Below are 19,081 nucleotides of genomic sequence, written 5' to 3'. Positions count from 1 at the left end.
ATTCGGGAGCTTAAAACTACTGGTCATGAGTTGACTGATGAACAACAGGTTCAAGCAGTTATTCGTTCACTTCCAAATTCTTGGGAGACCATGAAGCAGACCTTAACTCACAGTGAGAGTATCAAGACTTTCACTAATGTCTCACGCCATGTAGAATTGGTGGCGGAGAGAGTTGAATCCGCAAGGATTTCTGGACAAGCTTATGTGGCTGTAGGTTCTGCAGGATCATATGGATCCAAGAAGAAATGGTTCAAGAAAGGGAAGGGAAATAAGAGGGAAGCTGCTAGTGTGGGACAAGGCCCAATCAAGAAGATAGTCAAGAAGACTGGAAAGCAACCTAAAAACAAGTTGACTTGTTTTAACTGTGGCAAAAAGGGCCACTTTGCTTGGGAGTGCACTGAGCCGAAAAAGGTAAATCCAAGTGTGTCTTCTTTTCAAGAGCATTTTGTTGCTAGTTCAGTGTTGTTAGCTGATTCTTATCCTTTGTGGATTATAGATTCGGGAGCAACCAACCATGTAGCTCGGGAACGAGTTACATTTGTTGAGTACCGTCGGGTACCAGCTGGCAACAAGTGGATCTATGTGGGAAATAATGCAAGAGTTGAAGTCAAAGGAGTCGGCACTTGCAAACTCAACCTACGTGGTGGTAGACTTTTATTTCTACATGATGTCTTGTATGCTCCTGAAATTTAACAGAATCTTGTTTCCGTTACGTATCTTCTTGATTTAAGGTATTGTATTAATTTTTACAGTCGCTTTGTTGAACTTAAGATTGACTCAGTGTCAATCGGATATGGTTTTTTAACAAATGGTTTTATGGTTCTTGATGTAGAACCAGATGTCAATTATGCTATTGATGGTTGTTTTTCAAACATTGCTTTAACTAGTGATGCAGATATAACTGATGAGGTTTGACATGCTAGATTAGGACACATAGGACAAGAACGTATGAATCGATTAGGTAGAGAGGGTCTATTGGGCACTCGAGCTAAGATTCAATTGTCTATATGTGAGCATTGTCTTGCTGGAAAAGTAACTAGGAAATCATTTGGTAAGGCTATTAGATTTGAATCAACATTGCAGTTAATTCATTCGGACATTTGTGGTCCAATGAATGTGAAGGCTAGACATGGAGCTTCCTATTTCATTATATTTATTGATGATTTCTCTAGGTTCGGTCATGTGTATTTGATTTCTCACAAATCTGAAGCATTAGATTGCTTCATTCATTATATGAACGAAGTTGAGAATCAAACGGAACGTAAAGTTAAGGCTTTACGCACTCGCCGTGGAGGGGAGTATTTGTCTGATATGTTCAAGACAATATGTAATGATAGAGGGATTATTAGACCGTTAACAATCTCTGGAACTCCACAGCAAAATGGGGTAGCTGAAAGAAGAAATAGGACTCTTCTTGAAATGGTTAGGTCTATGATGGCACAAGCTAATTTGCCAATCTCTTATTGGGGAGATGCATTATTAACTGCAGCCTATATACTTAACAAAGTGCCTTCAAAGTCAGTTCCATCTACCCCATATGAACGTTGGACAGGCAGAAAACCAGATTTGAGTAATCTGAGATCCTGGGGGTCAGCTGCTTATGTTCATGATAGTTCTCACAAGTATGGAAAACTAGGGCCTAGAGGTAAGAAATGTATCTTTATAAGATATCATGAGACCTCCAAAGGTTATGTTTTTATAGGTGAGTAACTAGATGGAACTATCTCCGAAATAGACTCGAGAGATGCGACTTTTCTCGAAACAGAGTTCCCAATCAGAGGTGATGTTGATAAAAATGTTCCTCTATTTGAGGAGGATGAGATATTATCAACGAGAGAGGTGTCAAAAGGGATACATGAGTCTAGTCAACCGAGTGAGAGTGATATGCCGAGTCATGAGTTGACTTCTCAACAGCCCAACTTACGGAGAAGTGTTCGTAAGATCAAACCTAAGAAGATGTTTGATATTGAGAATGAGGCGTTGGTTCCAATTGACGATGACGAACCTCAATCCATTGAGGAAGCATTGGGATGTAGAGTTAGAGAAAAATGGAAAGCTGCAATGGTTGAAGAAATGGAGTCCATGATTCAAAATCATGTTTGGGACTTAGTCGATCTTCCTCCGGGCCGAAGGGTTATTGGGAATAAATGAATTATCAAAATACAGAGGAAAGCAGATGGATCGATTAACAGATACAAAGCTCGTTTAGTTGCAAAAGGATATACCCAAATGGAGGGTATTGACTTTGAAGAGACATTTTCTCATGTAGTAAAATTTGTATCAATAAGAGTTATTTTGGCCTTTGTTGGCACATTATGACTTGGAATTACATCAAATGGATGTAAAAATCGCCTTCCTTAATGGTGATCTTGATGAAGAAATCTATATGGTTCAACTAGAAGGTTTCATTGCTGAAGGTCAAGAGCAAAAAGTATGTAGACTTAGAAAGTCTATATATGGGCTAAAGCAAGCGTCAAGACAATGGAACATAAGATTTAACGAAGTCGTTTTATCTTATGGTTTCGAGATGATCAATGAGGATCATTGTGTTTTCTTGAAAAGAGAAAAAGGAAAGTATGTCATTTTATCATTATATGTTGATGATATGCTTATAGCTGGAAATGACATAGGATATGTGAATGAAGTCAAGAAGTGGCTGTCGTCACAGTTTGATACAATAGATATGGGAGAAGCTGAATACATCTTAGGAGTGAAGATCCTAAGAGATCATCATAAAAGACTTTTGGGTCTGTCACAAGAGTCTTATATAAATAAGATGTTACATCATTTCAGCATGTCTAATTGCAACATAGAACATACACCTATTGTGAAAGGTACTGTGTTGAGCAAGAGTATGTGTCCTAAAACTCCAAAGGAAATAGCTGAGATGAATAAAAAATCATATGCCAGTGCTATTGGTAGTTTGATGTACACTATGTTGTGTACACGTCCCGATATCAGCTATGTTGTGGGCTTGGTCAGTCGCTTCCAGTCAAACCTAGAACCGAGACACTGGAAGGCAGTAAAAAGGATATTCAGATATCTGAAGGTGACAACAGATTATTGTCTCTGTTTTCAAGGATCAGATATTAATCTGAAAGGTTATTCAGATGCAGATTGGGCTGGAGACCTGGATGATAGAAAATCCACATCAAGCTATGCATTCTTGCTGAATGGTGGCGCCATCTTCTGGAACAGCAAGAAACAAGCTTGTGTAGCTTTGTCGACTATGGAAGCTGAATATGTGGCATGTTCAGCAGCTGTGCAAGAAGCAGTCTGGTTGAGAAGGTTTCTGGAGCATATGAAAATTGCTGAGGATAGTGGGAGTCCAGTAACTGTCTACTGTAACAATCAAGCTGCAATAGCTTTTTCCAAGTATCCCAAATATCATAGCAAAGGCAAGCATATAGAAATTAAATATAATTTTGTAAGGGATATTGTGGCTAAAAGAAAAGTCATTCTTGAGTATGTCCCTACACGTGTTATGCTTGCAGATCCTTTTACTAAGCCAATGACTAAAGAGTCATTTAAAGAACATGTAAAGTCTTTGGGACTTCGTAGAATGTAACAATATTGAAATAACAATCAGAATTTGTGTTATGATTGTATAATTTGCCATAATTTATTCAGTGTATATGTTGTATTTGTTACATTCATATAAGATCTCGGTGAGCATGTTGGCAGGTGGAGATTGGTCCACTCACATGGACAATCATCTCTGTTTGTTAAGTACAAATAGGGGTAAGACCGTTACTTATGAAACAACTTACGTAGCTGAAATTATGAAATTAGAGACAGATTCATAAGTTGAGGTCGCCTTGATAATTGTGTCAAGATGAGATCATTTATGTGTAAATAATGATCTAAGTAAATGAACCCACCATTTACTGAACCTGTTGAAGGCCAGATTAGAATTCATATGTTGAATTTCGGATTAGATGTTAAGTATGTCTAGATCAAAATCTGTACGATGTTAAATTTGAAGACAACATGCGCTCTTTTTAGTAAAAAGAATAACATCGTAGCATGTGATTCATACCACATGTGCTATTGCGACAATAAAGGTAGTAGGAGAATGAATCCCTGTTTCTCTACTATGTGAGACCTTTGAGATTATATGTTAATCTCAATTTTTGCCTTAGTGACTATTTAGCTGTTTACTTGAAGTTTTAATCAGTGTCTGCTACTTTAGCGTGTATCCTATGACTATGGATGATTCGGTCTATGGAGTATAACTAGGAAAGCGACTGATTAAAATGAATTGATTCTAGCTAAAAAGGAAGATTAAATATATTTACATCTTTTGTTGTTATTCACTGGTCGACCCATTTCTGTTATGTACGGAAATGAATGTGAATATTGGATATGGAATATGCTCATGACATAATGGTCATTATAAGGGATTAGAGATGTTCATATCGATGTAAATGAAAATTATTTAATCTGGGTAAATAGCAAGACATGGATATCTTCAAAATAATGACTGTGTGTCACTTGAAGATTGGATGTATTCTGGATAAAGGCTATGTGCCATCAGGAAAGAGGCTATGTGCCATGAAGAGTGTGTCTCTAATTTATTTGAGCAGCTAAACAAAGTGTAACAACTTTATTAGCATTGATTGCTCAACGAGCGGCTAAGTCAAGGTGTAACAATCTTCTTAGCAACTATCGCTCAGTGTGCTTGCTGTCGCACGAACCATTTTCTCTAAGTATGGATTGGATGTTCTCATATGGTCTATGTGACTAAACTCTCTAATAGTCTATGTGACTTATTAAGTCTTTGTGACTTACCTGAATGAACTAGTCTTAGTGACTTACCTTGGACGAGTGGGAGATGTTGGAAATGGGGATAGTGGGGAACGTGGCCCATGTTCCCCACTACTCATAATGGAAAATGTCCATTATGCCCCTGGTTTATTTCCCTATATAAAGGAGATGCGTCCAAGGATCAGAGGACAATCAGGGTGCGTTGGAGACGAGAGTAAGAGGAGAACATCTGAGGCGGTGGGATTTGGTTTGTGAAATTGCGGAGGGCTTTCCGATCCTGTGATCGCTCTTCCGACAGCGAGTTTCGCCATTGCCGATTGCGGATCTGCGGGAGATCGCTGTAAGTTTTTTCCGCATTTATTTTATTCGTCTATCATGCATTTAGAATATATAAATATACAAGACAGGCTATGACGATGATGCGAAGAAGAAGAAGATAGCTTGGTCACTAGAAGAGGACAAGGTGCTTGCAAGGTCATGGATCTCTGTAAGCACCGATCCAGTGATTGGCAATGCACAGAAGGAGGAAGCTTTCTGGAAATGTATCATAGAGGAGTACAACGGACATCGGCCTGCTAGTAATGTGGAGAGACAATGAAGCAGGTAAAATCACATTTCTTTAACTTCCAAAGGTTGGTGAGCGAGTTTAGTGGAATCTATAATAAGTGGCATAGTAACCGTGCAAGCGGTTGGAGTGACGATGTGATGTGCGTAGATTATATACTCTTTTATGCATGTTTTTACGCACATTTACATACTTTGAGCATGCTTGATCTATGCATTTTTATACTTCCAGCTTTCCTTTTAGCATATTTACTCTTTTGGTTCGGAGATATGCTTTTTGTGCATTTTCTGTACACAGGAGTCGATTTGGTGAAGAATCTACATCTTTGGGCATGCATTGGAGGAAGCGAAGGGAGTACCTCACACGGCCATGCACTGGATGGAGCTCGGGCCGTGTGGAGTTTGGCACCAAGAAGAGGAAGATGACATGGCCGTGTGAACCTCACTGCCGTGTGAAGCCAACCAGAGCAGAAGCCTTACATGGCCGTGTGGATCTACACGGCAGTGTGAGACTTCCAGAGACCAAGCAGTGTGGCGTGTGCACCACTAGTGTAACATTCCAGAGACCAAGCGGGTGTGGTGTGCACCACAGTGTAACATTTCGAGAGCGAAGGGTTACGGCGTGTGGGGTCACACTGCAGTGCAGATTGGCAGGAAGGGAATGGACATGGCGTGTGAATCTCACACGGTCACGGGGCCGTGTGGCGCCCGATTCCCTCCTCTATTTAAACCCTTCTTCATGAATTGAAAGGGGATCTCTCCCCCTTTGGGAGAAAGCAAGATTTGGTGGTTTCCTCCCATTCTTGGGAGGATTTCTGGGCGATTCTAAGGGAGATCTCGATGATTTCGACTCCGGAGCGTGGATTGGATCCGAAGACGAAGCTTCTTTGTAGATAAGTTTTCTCTTTCTCCCTTTTCTTGGTTTCTTGGATTGGGAGATTCAAGGAATGCTTGTAATCTCTATTTCTTCGGGTTTTCTTCCTCGATTCATGGAGTAGATCTTGTATTATAGGATTAAGGGAGTATTTGTATGATGGATTGATGTAATCTCTTATGGATTTGCCATTTTCTTGTTTCAATGACATTATCTTGCTTGTATCAATTAGATCTTGAATGATTGATGGTGGTTTGTGCTTAATTCTCATTCTTGATTGATTGTTTGGATTTTTTATGGACTTGGTAAAGATAAACTCTCACTCGATCATCCGAGGGATCCACGTGACAGGTGCAAGCCCGTGTAAGGACGTTTGAGAGATAATCTTGAAGAGGAAATAGGAATATTCAAGAGAGTAGGATGGATTCTATGATTAGCTTCTTGTATCTTTATAGATTAATAAGTTGTGGGCTTCTATGTTGATATCCGAGGAAGGCATAGTAATAGGTGCGCTTCTATGTAAGGACAACGTATGTTCATGTCTAATTAATCCTATTTAGATACATTTCTCAGTCCTTAGCCGGTTGTCTATTGCAAGAGGGAACCGACAACTTTCTACATGTTTGGAAATTGAGGAATAAGAATTGGTGAACCATTTACATTCAAGAAATCTTACAAAGAAACCGAAACTCCTAGAATCTCCCTTTATCATAACCCAAAACACTAAACTCTTGTTTGTTGATCTCTAATATTAGATTTGTTTACCTTTACTTTGCTTTTGAAACGATTGGATAGTTGTTTAGCTAATTCGCATTGAGACATTTCTAGTGCTTATTCTAGTCCCTGTGGATACGATAATCTTTTATATTACTTGCAACATTTCCGTACACTTGCGGAGCGTAACACGATGACATACTAACAAAGGCACACGAAGAGTGGATGAGTAATAAAAAGAACAAGTCTTTCAAGTACGAACATGTGTGGAGAATTCTTAGAGAATGCGAAAAGTATGCTCCACAATCAAGTGATAATCGGTATGGAAAAAAGGCAAGGACATCTGAATCAGGAGCATACACATCATCTTCTAATCCAAATACGAGTATTGATGTGGAAGACTACGAAGTCCACACTCGTCTAAATGGCCAAAAGGAATCTAAGAGGAAGGGTAAAACCAAATCTACAATATTCGAAGATCTTAAAGAAAAGATGGAGAAAACATTAGAAAAATTTATAGAGTACAATCAGTGAAAATTAGAGACTTTGGATACTGCTAATGAAAATAAGAAATCGGAAGCCTTCCAACGTGAGTATGAAATTCTTATGAAAGATATCGTAGGAATGACGGAGGAGCAACTTCGTATACATAGTCATGCTTGTCAAATGATTAAAATGAAATGGGGTCTGGAGTAGACTTATATTTTTATTTTGTATGTTATTTTTTAATTGCACTATCTTATGTAATGTTATTTTATCAAATTATGTAATTTAGTTTTCATTAAATTGACTTTTAAATTATCTGTTATTGCATGACCCATGGAATTAATTATATAGCCGTTGTTTTCAAACGGCTAGTAAAATAATAATTAGTATTTTATATAGCCGTTATATTTTTTCCTTTTAAATACAAGGTTCAACTCCTCATTTTTATTATCAATTGTACTCATTTTTCTCTAATAATTTTATTGCCTTCATTTTTTTTTCATTCTCTATTACAATATGTCTTATGATCCAAATCACTTCAATAGCAATATGATCAATAAACTCTTTGAAGAAGAGTTGATGGACGATACGGATCAGGAAATGATGTTATTGATACTTGAACAACAACAAATGCTACTTGAGTGAGCTCAAAGTACTTTCAGCGGAAGACATAAAAGAAGGTATTTGGATCGAGATCGTGAAGCCGGGCATACTCGTCTTGTTGATGATTACTTCACTGATGCACCGATATTTCATAGCGAAGTATTCCGGCGTCGATTCCGCATGCGAAGAGAGTTATTCCTTCGTATAGTCGAAGCTTTGCAAAATCATTCTGAATATTTCCAGTTGAGGGTCGATGCAACTGGCAAAAAAGGTTTATCGCCACTTCAAAAATGTACAGCTGCTATCCGTCAATTGGCGTATGGAGCCCTTGCCGACCATTATGATGAGTACCTACGAGTTGCTGAAAAAACTTTCATCGAATACTTGTTCAACTTCTGTCGATGTGTAATTGATGTATTTGGGGCACGATACTTGAGAAGACTCAATGCTACTGACATTCAACGTTTGCTCCAAATGCATGAACAGAGACATGGTTTCCCTGGTATGTTAGGTAGCCTTGATTGTATGCATTGGGAATGGAAAAATTGTCCGGTTGCTTGGAAATGTCAGTTTACTCGAGGCGATCATGGAGTCCCAACAATTATTCTTGAAGCAGTTGCATCGGCAGACTTGTGGATATGACATTTTTTTTTTGGGGTGCAGGATCGCGAAATGATATCAACGTGCTTAACGAATCACCTTTATTTAACAATATATTACAAGGAAATGCAACAGAGGTTAATTTTACAATAAATGACATACAATATACGAAAGGATATTATCTAACAGACGAGATCTATCCGCAATTGGCTACTTTCGTCAAGAGCTTTCCCTGTCCCCAAGATCCCAAGAGAGAGAAGTTCAAGGAAAGACAGGAGGCTACAAGAAACGATGTCGAGCAGGCATTTAGGGTGCTCCAATCTCGTTGGGCGATAGTCAGAGGTCCTTGTCGATTTTGGTACAAGAGTAACTTGAAGGATATCATGCTTACGTGTATAATTTTGGATAACATGATAGTTGAGGACGAGGGGGATGCAGTAAGAAATTGGTCAGATGAAGATAGTAATGATCCTCTTACACAGATAAATCAAGGTTCGACAGAAGAATTCCGAGAGTACATAAGGAAAAATTGCGAGCTACGTGATAATCAAGTGCATCATCAACTTCGAGTTGACTTAGTTGAGCACATATGGACACACTATGACTGCGATGAATAAAGAGTAATTTATTAATTTTGAAGCACTTAATTATCTAATGTTTTATTTTATACAATATTTTGTAATACATCATGAAACTCTTAATCTTGCACCACTTCTCTTTACTACATGATTAATCAATTTTTTTATTTATTTTTATCAAATTATTATTTTTACATAAATAAATGTAAAAAAATTAAAATACTAATAAAATTATAAATTAAATTAAAATATTAATTATTATTATATATATAGAGTAAATGAAATTATAAATACAGATATGTGAAAAATAAAAATAAAAATAAAAACATTGATAGTGGGGTTATAAAAAGTATTGGAGAGGTTTATGATAGTGGGGAGAGGTTTTTAAAATGAGTACAGGTTTTTAATATGACAATGATGTGGCAGAAAATAAATTTCCTCAAGAGGTTTACGACTAGGAGTCGATGGCTCTACCAGAATGTGTTGTGCTCTATTCCTACCCGCATGAGATGCGCCTGATGCAAGACTCTCAGATATTGGTAAGTTCTTCTTCTTCCTTCTTCAATGTTTTTTTTTTTTTTTTTTTTTTGCATAAGGTATCACTGTATTCCCTGGAACTTTTTCCTGTGCTGCAAGATTCTAGTCCCCACTGTATTCTCTTTCACTCGCAGAACTCGTGTCTCCAAATTGATAAGAATCTAGAAAAATTCCCTCATCTTGCCCTCCAATCCCTTTCAATCTTTCGTGTAAAGCAACCTCTCTGCATTCGGTGAGTGTTTATGTTTCCTTTTTATTTTTATTCTACCCGATGTTGTTTCCCCTAAGCTTCCTTATGTTGTATGTTCGACGCATGGAGGAGTTGGTTTCAAAACCCCTAAATTCCGTTTTGATTTCTTCATTCTATTGCAATGCATTTGGGGCTTCTAATGTTTTTTCGGCTCGTAAATTTCTTGTGTTTTTTAATGTTTCACATCAGAACTATGCTTGGTGTTTGATTCTTCGACCCCTAGCTTGTTTTGGTGTTGATAATTTTCAATGCTAAGGTGAAAACTTTGGCATGTTAGGTTTTGAAGAAGATGATATCATAACTGTATCTTTTCTTGTTGTTCAATGCCTAGAGGATTCAATTTTAAAACTGTCTGACTTTTTCTTTGAGTCAATTGATTTTATCCATTGTTTTGATGAGTAATTAATTGGTATTTCTTTTGTTGGTTGATTCTGGAAAATATGTACTATGGCTATATAACTTTGTGGCCAAGTAGTGAGACCAGTGTCATATCTCTCGATATCTTTTTGGGAGATAGTGTCGCTCATGTCTACAAGCATATCGTACGGTGGAAACTCCTACTGTTTTGTCAAGGATATGCATGTCCTTTTAAGATATGATGTCAGAGGTACTTTCCTGAAATGTTCTTTCATATGACACATTGGAGAACGTGTCCACATCTCGAGGAGCGTCCACGTCGTCCACCAGGGCTCTATATAAAGGAGGTCCAAGTGCTGACGAAAGTATGCGTTATTCATTGTTTGCGCTAGGGTTACTGTTGCTCCACTTTATTCCACTATTCCGGTAACTAACTTGAGCGTCGGAGGGCCAACGTCAGAACCTCTTCTCTAGCTCGGCACTGACGTTACTTGTTTTATAGATCGGAGCGAGATTTACAGCAAGTCAGCGAAGTCGCTACATCCTCAATTTTCCACCTTCCTATTTTCGGACAGGATCATTACCTGTTGAGAAGATACTTACTTGGAGTTCAAGAAAAATACAGCGCTACCTATAGCTCTCGATCACCGTCTCCCATAGACATTGAATCTCCTGTCCCCTCAGGGCGGTGCGATGGTTAAGGCATGGACTGTTGCCATATGAGGTCTTGGGGTTGAAACTTGGCGTGACCTAGCATAACCTCCCCCATGTCTTGGCCATTTGCACTAATGGCTAGTAGTCACCCGTGATTTACCTCCTCTGTGTTGACCTAAAGACGAGTTGACGGGGACGCTGGGGACGAGCGAATCACCTTTTACCACATGAATCTCCACCGCAAGCAGACAGTGACCTTTTGGTGTGATGTACGGTATAAAAATGGGTTGCAGAATTGATTTTTTACTGTAGGATTGGAACAAGATGGGTAGAATCGGAATAGAATCTCATACTGATTTTTACACCACATTGATTTTTAAAAGAAAATTTATTCAATATTTTGGTATATATCAAAATCCCAAAAATAATAAATCAATCATTCAAATGATACCAAATAGTTAGGTACGATATAATACTTATCAAAATTTTTAATATACTAAATTTTTGATATAAATAGTATATATTGGTATATGTTATGTACCAAAAATTTTGGTATTATGAGATTGAAATTTTGTAAAAATTCAAACTAAATCTACTTGATTTATCATTTACATTTCATGACTTTAATTTTTCAACCATCTCACCAATTACAAACTCTTAATTTAAATTATATTGTTAAATCATTAGCATATCAGTAAATATGAATTCTTCACTTAAAACACAGTCATCAAATAAGGGATAATCTTATGAAATCATTTTATTTTTATTACGAGGATATAATTTTAAAAGTGTAATAAAAAAAGGAAAAAGCTTTTTACTACAAGTATAAAAGACGTCTAAACCAGAACTATCCAAAGGACATCCAAGCACAAAAGACGTCTAACACCGTATCATTTTGAATTTTTAAAAATCAAAATAACATTCTATATATAATTTTCTACACTCCACCTTAAAACTATTATAATTAATATTAAGACAGTGAGTTATTTTGGTTGGGTTTTAGTTAGTTAAACAGTTTGAGTCGTTTTTGTACAAAGTAGTTGCCATGTTTTATACAAAACAAATCTAAAATAAAGTAAAGTAGTTATTTTAGATATAAAATTAAAACTGTAATATTATTTTAATATTTTTTAAGAAAATATCTTTTGATGATACCAAATAAATAAAAAAAACGATGTTGTTTTAATTATTCTGGTAAATCATATAATAAACCGTTTTCATTCTTTATCTTTGTTGTTTGTCTTTCAACTTTTGTTTTTGTGTATTCTATAAGTTTTGTTTTTTTGTTTTTATTTCTCTAGTCTGTCTATTAAAAGATAGAATTTATCATCCAACAACTCCATACGATTGACCCTATAATTATCTATGAAAAAATAAATTAATAAATTATAATTTATTAATAAGAAAAATATTTTTTAAAATTTTATTAAAATTCGAAATTTTAATTTATCTTAAAATAATAACTCTACTTCGTACTCATCAACTCAACCTAACTTTTATTTCTGATCTGTGATTCATTTTAATTTGTCCCATAATTTGGGGGCACCCATCCAGCATTGTTTGTTGGTTCGAAACGGACGACCATCCATCCTCCTTTCCTGTTCCCTTTTTCCTTTTATTATTATTATTATTAATTATTATTATTATTATTATTAATTTATTACTTTGCCATCTCCTCCCTACAGCGGTGACTATTCCACCGCTCCTCTCGTCTGAGGCCTGTGTCCCCCAGGGCCACCACGTGAACCACTACTCCCACCTCCCTCCTCCTGTTGCTGCTGTTCTTCCTCCTCCTCCTCCTCTTCCTCTTCCTCCTTCTGCTGCTATTTTTTGCTTTTTAATTCCACCTCTAAAGAACAGCTTTAAGCAGCCGCCGGTGTCGGAGAAGCTAAGAGCATGGACTCGGCGGGCGGAGAGGGCGGTGCGACGTCGTCAGGAGGTCAGGCGGCGGCGGCGGCGGCGGCGGGGCAGCAGCCGAGTCGGTACGAGTCGCAGAAGCGGCGGGACTGGAACACGTTCCTGACGTACCTGCGGAACCACAAGCCGCCGCTGGCGCTGGCGCGGTGCAGCGGCGCGCACGTCATCGAGTTCCTGCGGTACCTGGACCAGTTCGGGAAGACGAAGGTGCACGGCGCCGGCTGCGCCTTCTACGGCCACCCGAACCCGCCGGGCCCCTGCGCCTGCCCGCTCCGCCAGGCCTGGGGCTCCCTCGACGCCCTCATCGGCCGCCTCCGCGCCGCCTACGAGGAGTCCGGCGGCACCCCGGAGACCAACCCCTTCGCCGCCCGCGCCGTCCGCATCTTCCTCCGCGACGTCCGCGAGACCCAGGCCAAGGCCCGAGGCATCCCCTACGAGAAGAAGAAGCGCAAACGCCCCCCGCCGGCCTCATCCTCCGCCGCCGCCGCCTCATCCTCCGCCGCCACCAGCCGCGGCGGCGAGTCTTCCTCTTCCGCCGCTCTCAGCGGCGGAAGCTCCGGCGACGGTTCCGGCCCCGCCGCTCCCCCGGTGAGAGGCTCCTCCACTCCTCCTTGATCACCACTCCTCACTCTGTTAGTTAGCTAGCTAGTATTTGACGACTCTTAAATCTTAATCTCCGGATTGAATTGAATGTAATTACTTATGATCTGTTCATCTATTACACTCTTCCGATCCTCATTTAAACTACCAAAAGAGGACAAGCAAAGCATTGCAGCCGACACCTTCATAAGTTAATTAGGGTTCTTCTTCAATGAAGTACTAGGTTTGGTTTCCATAATGCTGCTGCTGCTGCTGCGGCGTTGGGAGAGATCGAGAAGAAATCCATCATGTCTTGGTCCCCCTACAAATATATATATTTATATATAAATAATGCGGCCGAATCTGAACCTGCAAGTCTTCCTCAGAACCCACACGTGCTCTCGTCTTCCTCCTCTTCCTCTCAGCTTCTGCATGCCCACTGAAAAGAAACATAAAAGAAGTAGTCTTTGGACAAACGGCAGGCCTCCCTCTTATTCTATACCTTCTTCTTCTCCTTCAATTCTTCTCTCTCTCTCTCACTCACTCACTGTCTCTTTCCACACTGGCTCTGTTTAATTTAATGCCCTTTTTTAGTAACATCCCTGAACCATTCTTGTGCTTCTGTCCAAATCCACCAACTGCTCTCACTTCACTTCCTCATACTTTTCCACAGCTCAACTCAGCTGAGCTGATCGTAGTGATGAAGCCAAGAACTACAGTGGCGTCTAAAACTTGTTTGGAAGTGCCTTTCCACTGCTACTTCTCAGCTCATCAAAACCTAAATACTAGTCCAAAGTGGAGCAAGCCTGTAGTTCCAGTCTCGGTGGGGTACGAACTACGAGATAGAGATTGTGAGAGGAATGGAGCGACGCTAGCTGGTCTTGTCTTGTCGAAGCTTAGAGTACTGCTTCCTTGAAAGGAAGATGGACATGTCTTGAATATGGGGGGATATTTCTTTACCATATCAACGTAATAGATCACAATCTTGTGGTGTGTCGGGGATTAATTGATGTGATCAATGATCCATCAGTTGCTATAATTAACTTGATTAAAGGATGTTACAATTATAAAGTTGAAAATTTTATACAATCAATCATTCATATATGGTACTGTGACTTTAACATGCTATCTAAGTATGACCCTCGCATTCCATTACATGCATAAAATAATATACATAATTAATTTGTAAATAGATTATATTGAAGTTGGTCTTTTAGTTTGATAATGACTCTTTTAGTTTGAAGTAAAAATAGATTGACTCTTTATGACTCAATCTGTTTAACCTAAATTCAAATCTTGTCGCATATGTAGACAAGTCATTCAACCTTTTATGAGTGTATAGGAGCGTTATACCTAATTAAATACAGGATTACAATTAATGGCCTTCCTATATATCACCATGGCCTTAACATTGGTAGGAGCATGGTGCTAAAGGATTTTCTTCCTTTGAGATTTAGATGTGTTTTGAGTCTCCTAGTTTCTTTGGACCTCCCCCCCTATTTGCATTGGTGGCACTATCATTGGGTTCTTTGCACAAAGATTGCACCCACCTAGTAGGTTGTTATACTAAATCTTCATTTGTCCATAGGTTCACTATATTGATTATTGAATAATGTTCTTGCGTGTGTTTGATGTTTGAGTGTACACATTCTAAATTCTTTTGGAAGTGTGTTATGTTTGATGTTTTAGTATGTGCATGTGCCCTTGGTCCTCATGTAGGGTTATTATATTGAGTGTTCTTATGTAACCTTAGTCCATAAGGTTATTTTATCGGTTCATTATATGGAATGTTTTTGTATGTATACGCATGCATGTCCTGGGTCCATAAAGTTATTATATTAAATATTGTTCTTCCATATTTGTGAATGTTAGTGTGTGTGTGTCTACATATATGTGTATATATGTTGTTGGTTTATAGTATTATTGTATTGAATGTTATTTTGTGTTTGTGTTTTTGATCTATATTGATTGTTTTTGTCTATAGAATTATTATACTAAATGTTCTAGTGTTATAATTTTGGCCTATAGAATTATTGGCCTATTGAATTATAATTTTGAGTTGTGGAGTTTTCATTTGTGGAAATTATCCTCGCTATATTTAGGTATAGTGAGAGTAATTAACAAAGCTCATATCATATCCCGCATCTTTACTTTCTCCTCTAATATGATGATGAAGAGGGGTCCCATTAAAGACAAGTCAAAGTAAGAAAGATCGGTTGACAAGGAGGTCAAAGTCAAGCAAAGTGTCAAAATCGGCCGAGCGGATCAGTTATGGCCGCATGGACGGCATGGCAGAACAGATGAGCGAGGGCAAGTGGATAGCATAAGATTAAGAGACAAATAGACAGTGCTTTTTCCAGTAGTCGTCCTTGTTGAGCGGTTGACATGTCCATCTGAGTAAAAGGTGGCCTTCCACTGAATGAAGAAGCCGAGTTGGGGGAGATTGCTCTATTCAGCATGACTGAGCGAGGGTGTCCTAGTAGAGCGGACGTTGATCAACACAATGAGATTCACCTATGTATCTTCTCGTATTTTTTTGGAGGTTTGTGTCATTGACTGTTGGATCGTAAAGTTTGCTAGAGGGAGGGGAGAGAGGTAAATAGCGATCGTCGAAAATCATAAATTAGTACGCAGCGGAAGAGAAAAATTGAAGCAACGCTAATAAATTAATTTTACTTGGTTCGGAGCCTTCGTCGATTCTTATTCCAAAGTTCGCACGTGAGTGTTTTCGTTGGGCAATCACTAATAATTCGTAAAAAAATTATTACACAGTTTAGTACACAAACTATAAAAAATATCGACAACAAGGAAAATGAAACCGAGTCGTAGGTTGTCGGAGGAGCTTTGTAGCGTTGCAGGAGTGTTTTTGGAGCAGCGCGCAATAGAGCAATCATTGAAGTTGTCTTTCATGCTCTGGCGGAAGGCTTCTTATATAGGTAGATCCGGGTGTTTGGATCCCTTCCGGATGCCTGGATTGTGATGTCGACCCAATCCATCAGCGTGCTCCACGTTTGCGACGAGATTGACTTTTGGATTTCGGGCGCCCGGACCAGTTTCGAGCTCCCGGATCATTTTTCTAGCAAAATTTTTTCCTGCAAGAAAAGATTAGTTTGAGATAATAAACATTTTACTATCCTACAAAATAAAAGTCAGCACAATTTATAAAAACAGAGTAGTAATTAGATTTTGTCTCCTTGATATTAGAATTTAGTCAAGATCTCAATTTAGATTTTCGAAATCGATCTAAGTTGGATCGACGCCTAATGTTCCCTCAACGGGGAACATGTCCTCACAAAGTCACTCTCTTCCATTGATTTACCTTAACTTACCATCTTGCCAGACATCCGGTCAGCCTGTCGATTTGTCTAGATTTCATGTCAGTTATCCGATTGGTTCGTTGACCTAGTTGGGTTTCCCTGCAACACTGAGTTAGTACAATAGATAAAACAGTAAAGTAAGACAGTATTAACAGATTTCAAGATTCGCTGATTTGGTCGATCACGTGCGGTCGATCGGGAATCAGTCGGTCACATACCTCCCCTAGGACTGCCCATCTTCACTCACTAGGACTTCGATTGCTTGATTTCAATCACCAAGACTTCCACAACCTACCTTCACTCACTAGGGTCCAACTTCACTCATCAGGACTTCCACTATCTAACTTCACTCACTAGAGTCCGACTTCATTCACCAGGACTTTCACCACTTAGCTTCACTCATTAGGGTCCGACTTCATTTATCAGGACTTCCACCACTTAGTTTCATTCACCAGGACTTCCACTTTACCTAACCTCTAGTTTGGACTAGTCATGCAATAGATTTCTCACCTGCTTATTCTTTGATTAGAATTTACCTTTGCTAGTTATTTAGTCTGACTAGATTTCTCTCTTTCAAACATCAAGTCCTGTTTGGATTAATTTTTGATCAAATTGGTCAATCTTATGTATATTGTCAAACATCGAAACCCTAGAGGTCGATTGCACCAACACTGACAATAGAACATGTTCTATAGATAAATCATATTTCGGAAGCTTTCAGCTTATTTTTATTAGAGATATGCATGCTCACTTTAAAAAAAGGTATCAGGGATATTTTTGACTTATCTTTTCATAAGATGTTTGGGAAAATGTGTGCACGTTTTGATATACGTGTACAAATATTATAGTGGCACTAGAAAAGGGATTTCAAATCTGCATACGTAGGTATGCACAACTTTGTTATTATAAATGTTTTTGCTATAGTTTTTTATTATTCTCTATATTATCGAAAATTGATTTGAACGTCGGAGGGTCCTTCTCAGCACTAATACTTTTGTGTTGTAGGATCATATGAAATCTTCACCTCGTCAAACTTCTATCCACATCTTCACTTTGTCATCTTTTGCATTTTGAGATAGGAACATCTTTTTTATTATTCCCAATTAATTTACTTTGCCACCAACATCCTATTTTGTTAACAATTTTTGTATTAGTATAATAGTATCATCCCCATGAGTAGCCGAGCTGTCACTTGGATAGTAGATTGTCACGATACAGCATCTTACCCTTGCATCTTGTGATGTTGCCATTAATGTTAAGCATTTTTTTCATAGGAAAGCTTAATTTTCTTCTTGCGTACTATTACTCTATTCATGACTATGAGTGATGAATAGGTCACTCATCTTTAAGTTAGATTCCTGATTCCTCTCCTGTACCTATACAATCATTTTGTTGGTCAGGATAATAGAATAATGGAATTATATTTTCATCTAAAAGGAATACCAAATTGTGACCAAGAGATGCATTCATGAAATCGATGTTTTAGGTGGCAAATTACGTGGTGTTATTCGGTGTACCTATATTTATAGATGGAGAAATCACGTGGTGTTATTTAGTGTATAGATAGAGAACTTTTATAATGTTACTATTTGCTTGTGTATAAATTTTAAAGCGTTTTAAAAAAAGATAGATCAAAAGATGTTTTTACATCATTTTTAAAATGGATCCGTAATTTCGATGTTTAGCATAGAAAGTTTTTAATGTACAATTTATATGTAGAATTTTTTTTATCTTTCACGATACAAGATATTAAAAAGGAAATGAGATCGTTGGATTGAGGGACCAATAAAATGTTTACATGGTAAGCCGATTGAGTTTCTCCTGTTACTTGATCGATAATTGCTTGTAAGGACAATTTGATTGGATTTATAAAGTGTTGTCAGGGACTCATCTCTTACTCGATCTATTTGTTTAATCAAAGAATTCAATCGGACCGGACGTTCATTATGTCCGATTAGATTATAGTTTTAATTGGTCGAACTACTTGACTAAGCTAGTTACTTGTACTATCTTCAAGTGGCAAAAGAATTTTGACTCTGGAGAGTATTGATTTAATCTTGAGTTATTCATCAATGGTGAGGGATTCGATGTTCAATTGTTCTAATGGTTTGGTCGGGTAATCTCTTGATAGTGATGATTGATTGCGTTGGTTTTAAGGGTTGATTTTTTTTTTTTTTCTTATTTTGACTTTCATATCAGTTGACTTTCTAGACTCTTACCTACCTAACTTGGGGCATCTATCTCAATAGCCGTATCATTATTCAAGTTAATAAATATATGAGAT

At 38.2% G+C, this 19,081-nt stretch overlaps 2 protein-coding genes across 2 annotated transcripts; both read left to right on the top strand.

The window, feature by feature from the left end:
• The first annotated feature begins 8,188 nt into the window (after positions 1-8,188).
• LOC121977233 lies at positions 8,189-9,225 on the top strand. The gene is made up of 2 exons (XM_042529824.1): positions 8,189-8,510; positions 8,672-9,225. Exons 1-2 carry the CDS (start codon positions 8,189-8,191, stop codon positions 9,223-9,225), a joined length of 876 nt encoding a protein of 291 aa, XP_042385758.1.
• Positions 9,226-12,685: 3,460 nt separating this feature from the next.
• LOC121977288 (protein G1-like7) lies at positions 12,686-13,639 on the top strand. The gene has a single exon (XM_042529877.1). The coding sequence runs from the start codon at positions 12,881-12,883 to the stop codon at positions 13,514-13,516; it is 636 nt and encodes a 211-aa protein (XP_042385811.1). The 5' UTR covers positions 12,686-12,880; the 3' UTR covers positions 13,517-13,639.
• The last annotated feature ends 5,442 nt before the right edge of the window (positions 13,640-19,081 follow it).

Source organism: Zingiber officinale, chromosome 4B, assembly GCF_018446385.1.
Source record: "Zingiber officinale cultivar Zhangliang chromosome 4B, Zo_v1.1, whole genome shotgun sequence".
NCBI lineage: Eukaryota > Viridiplantae > Streptophyta > Magnoliopsida > Zingiberales > Zingiberaceae > Zingiber > Zingiber officinale.
Note: the sequence above shows the minus strand (reverse complement) of the source record. Positions and strands in the feature narration are given on the sequence as shown.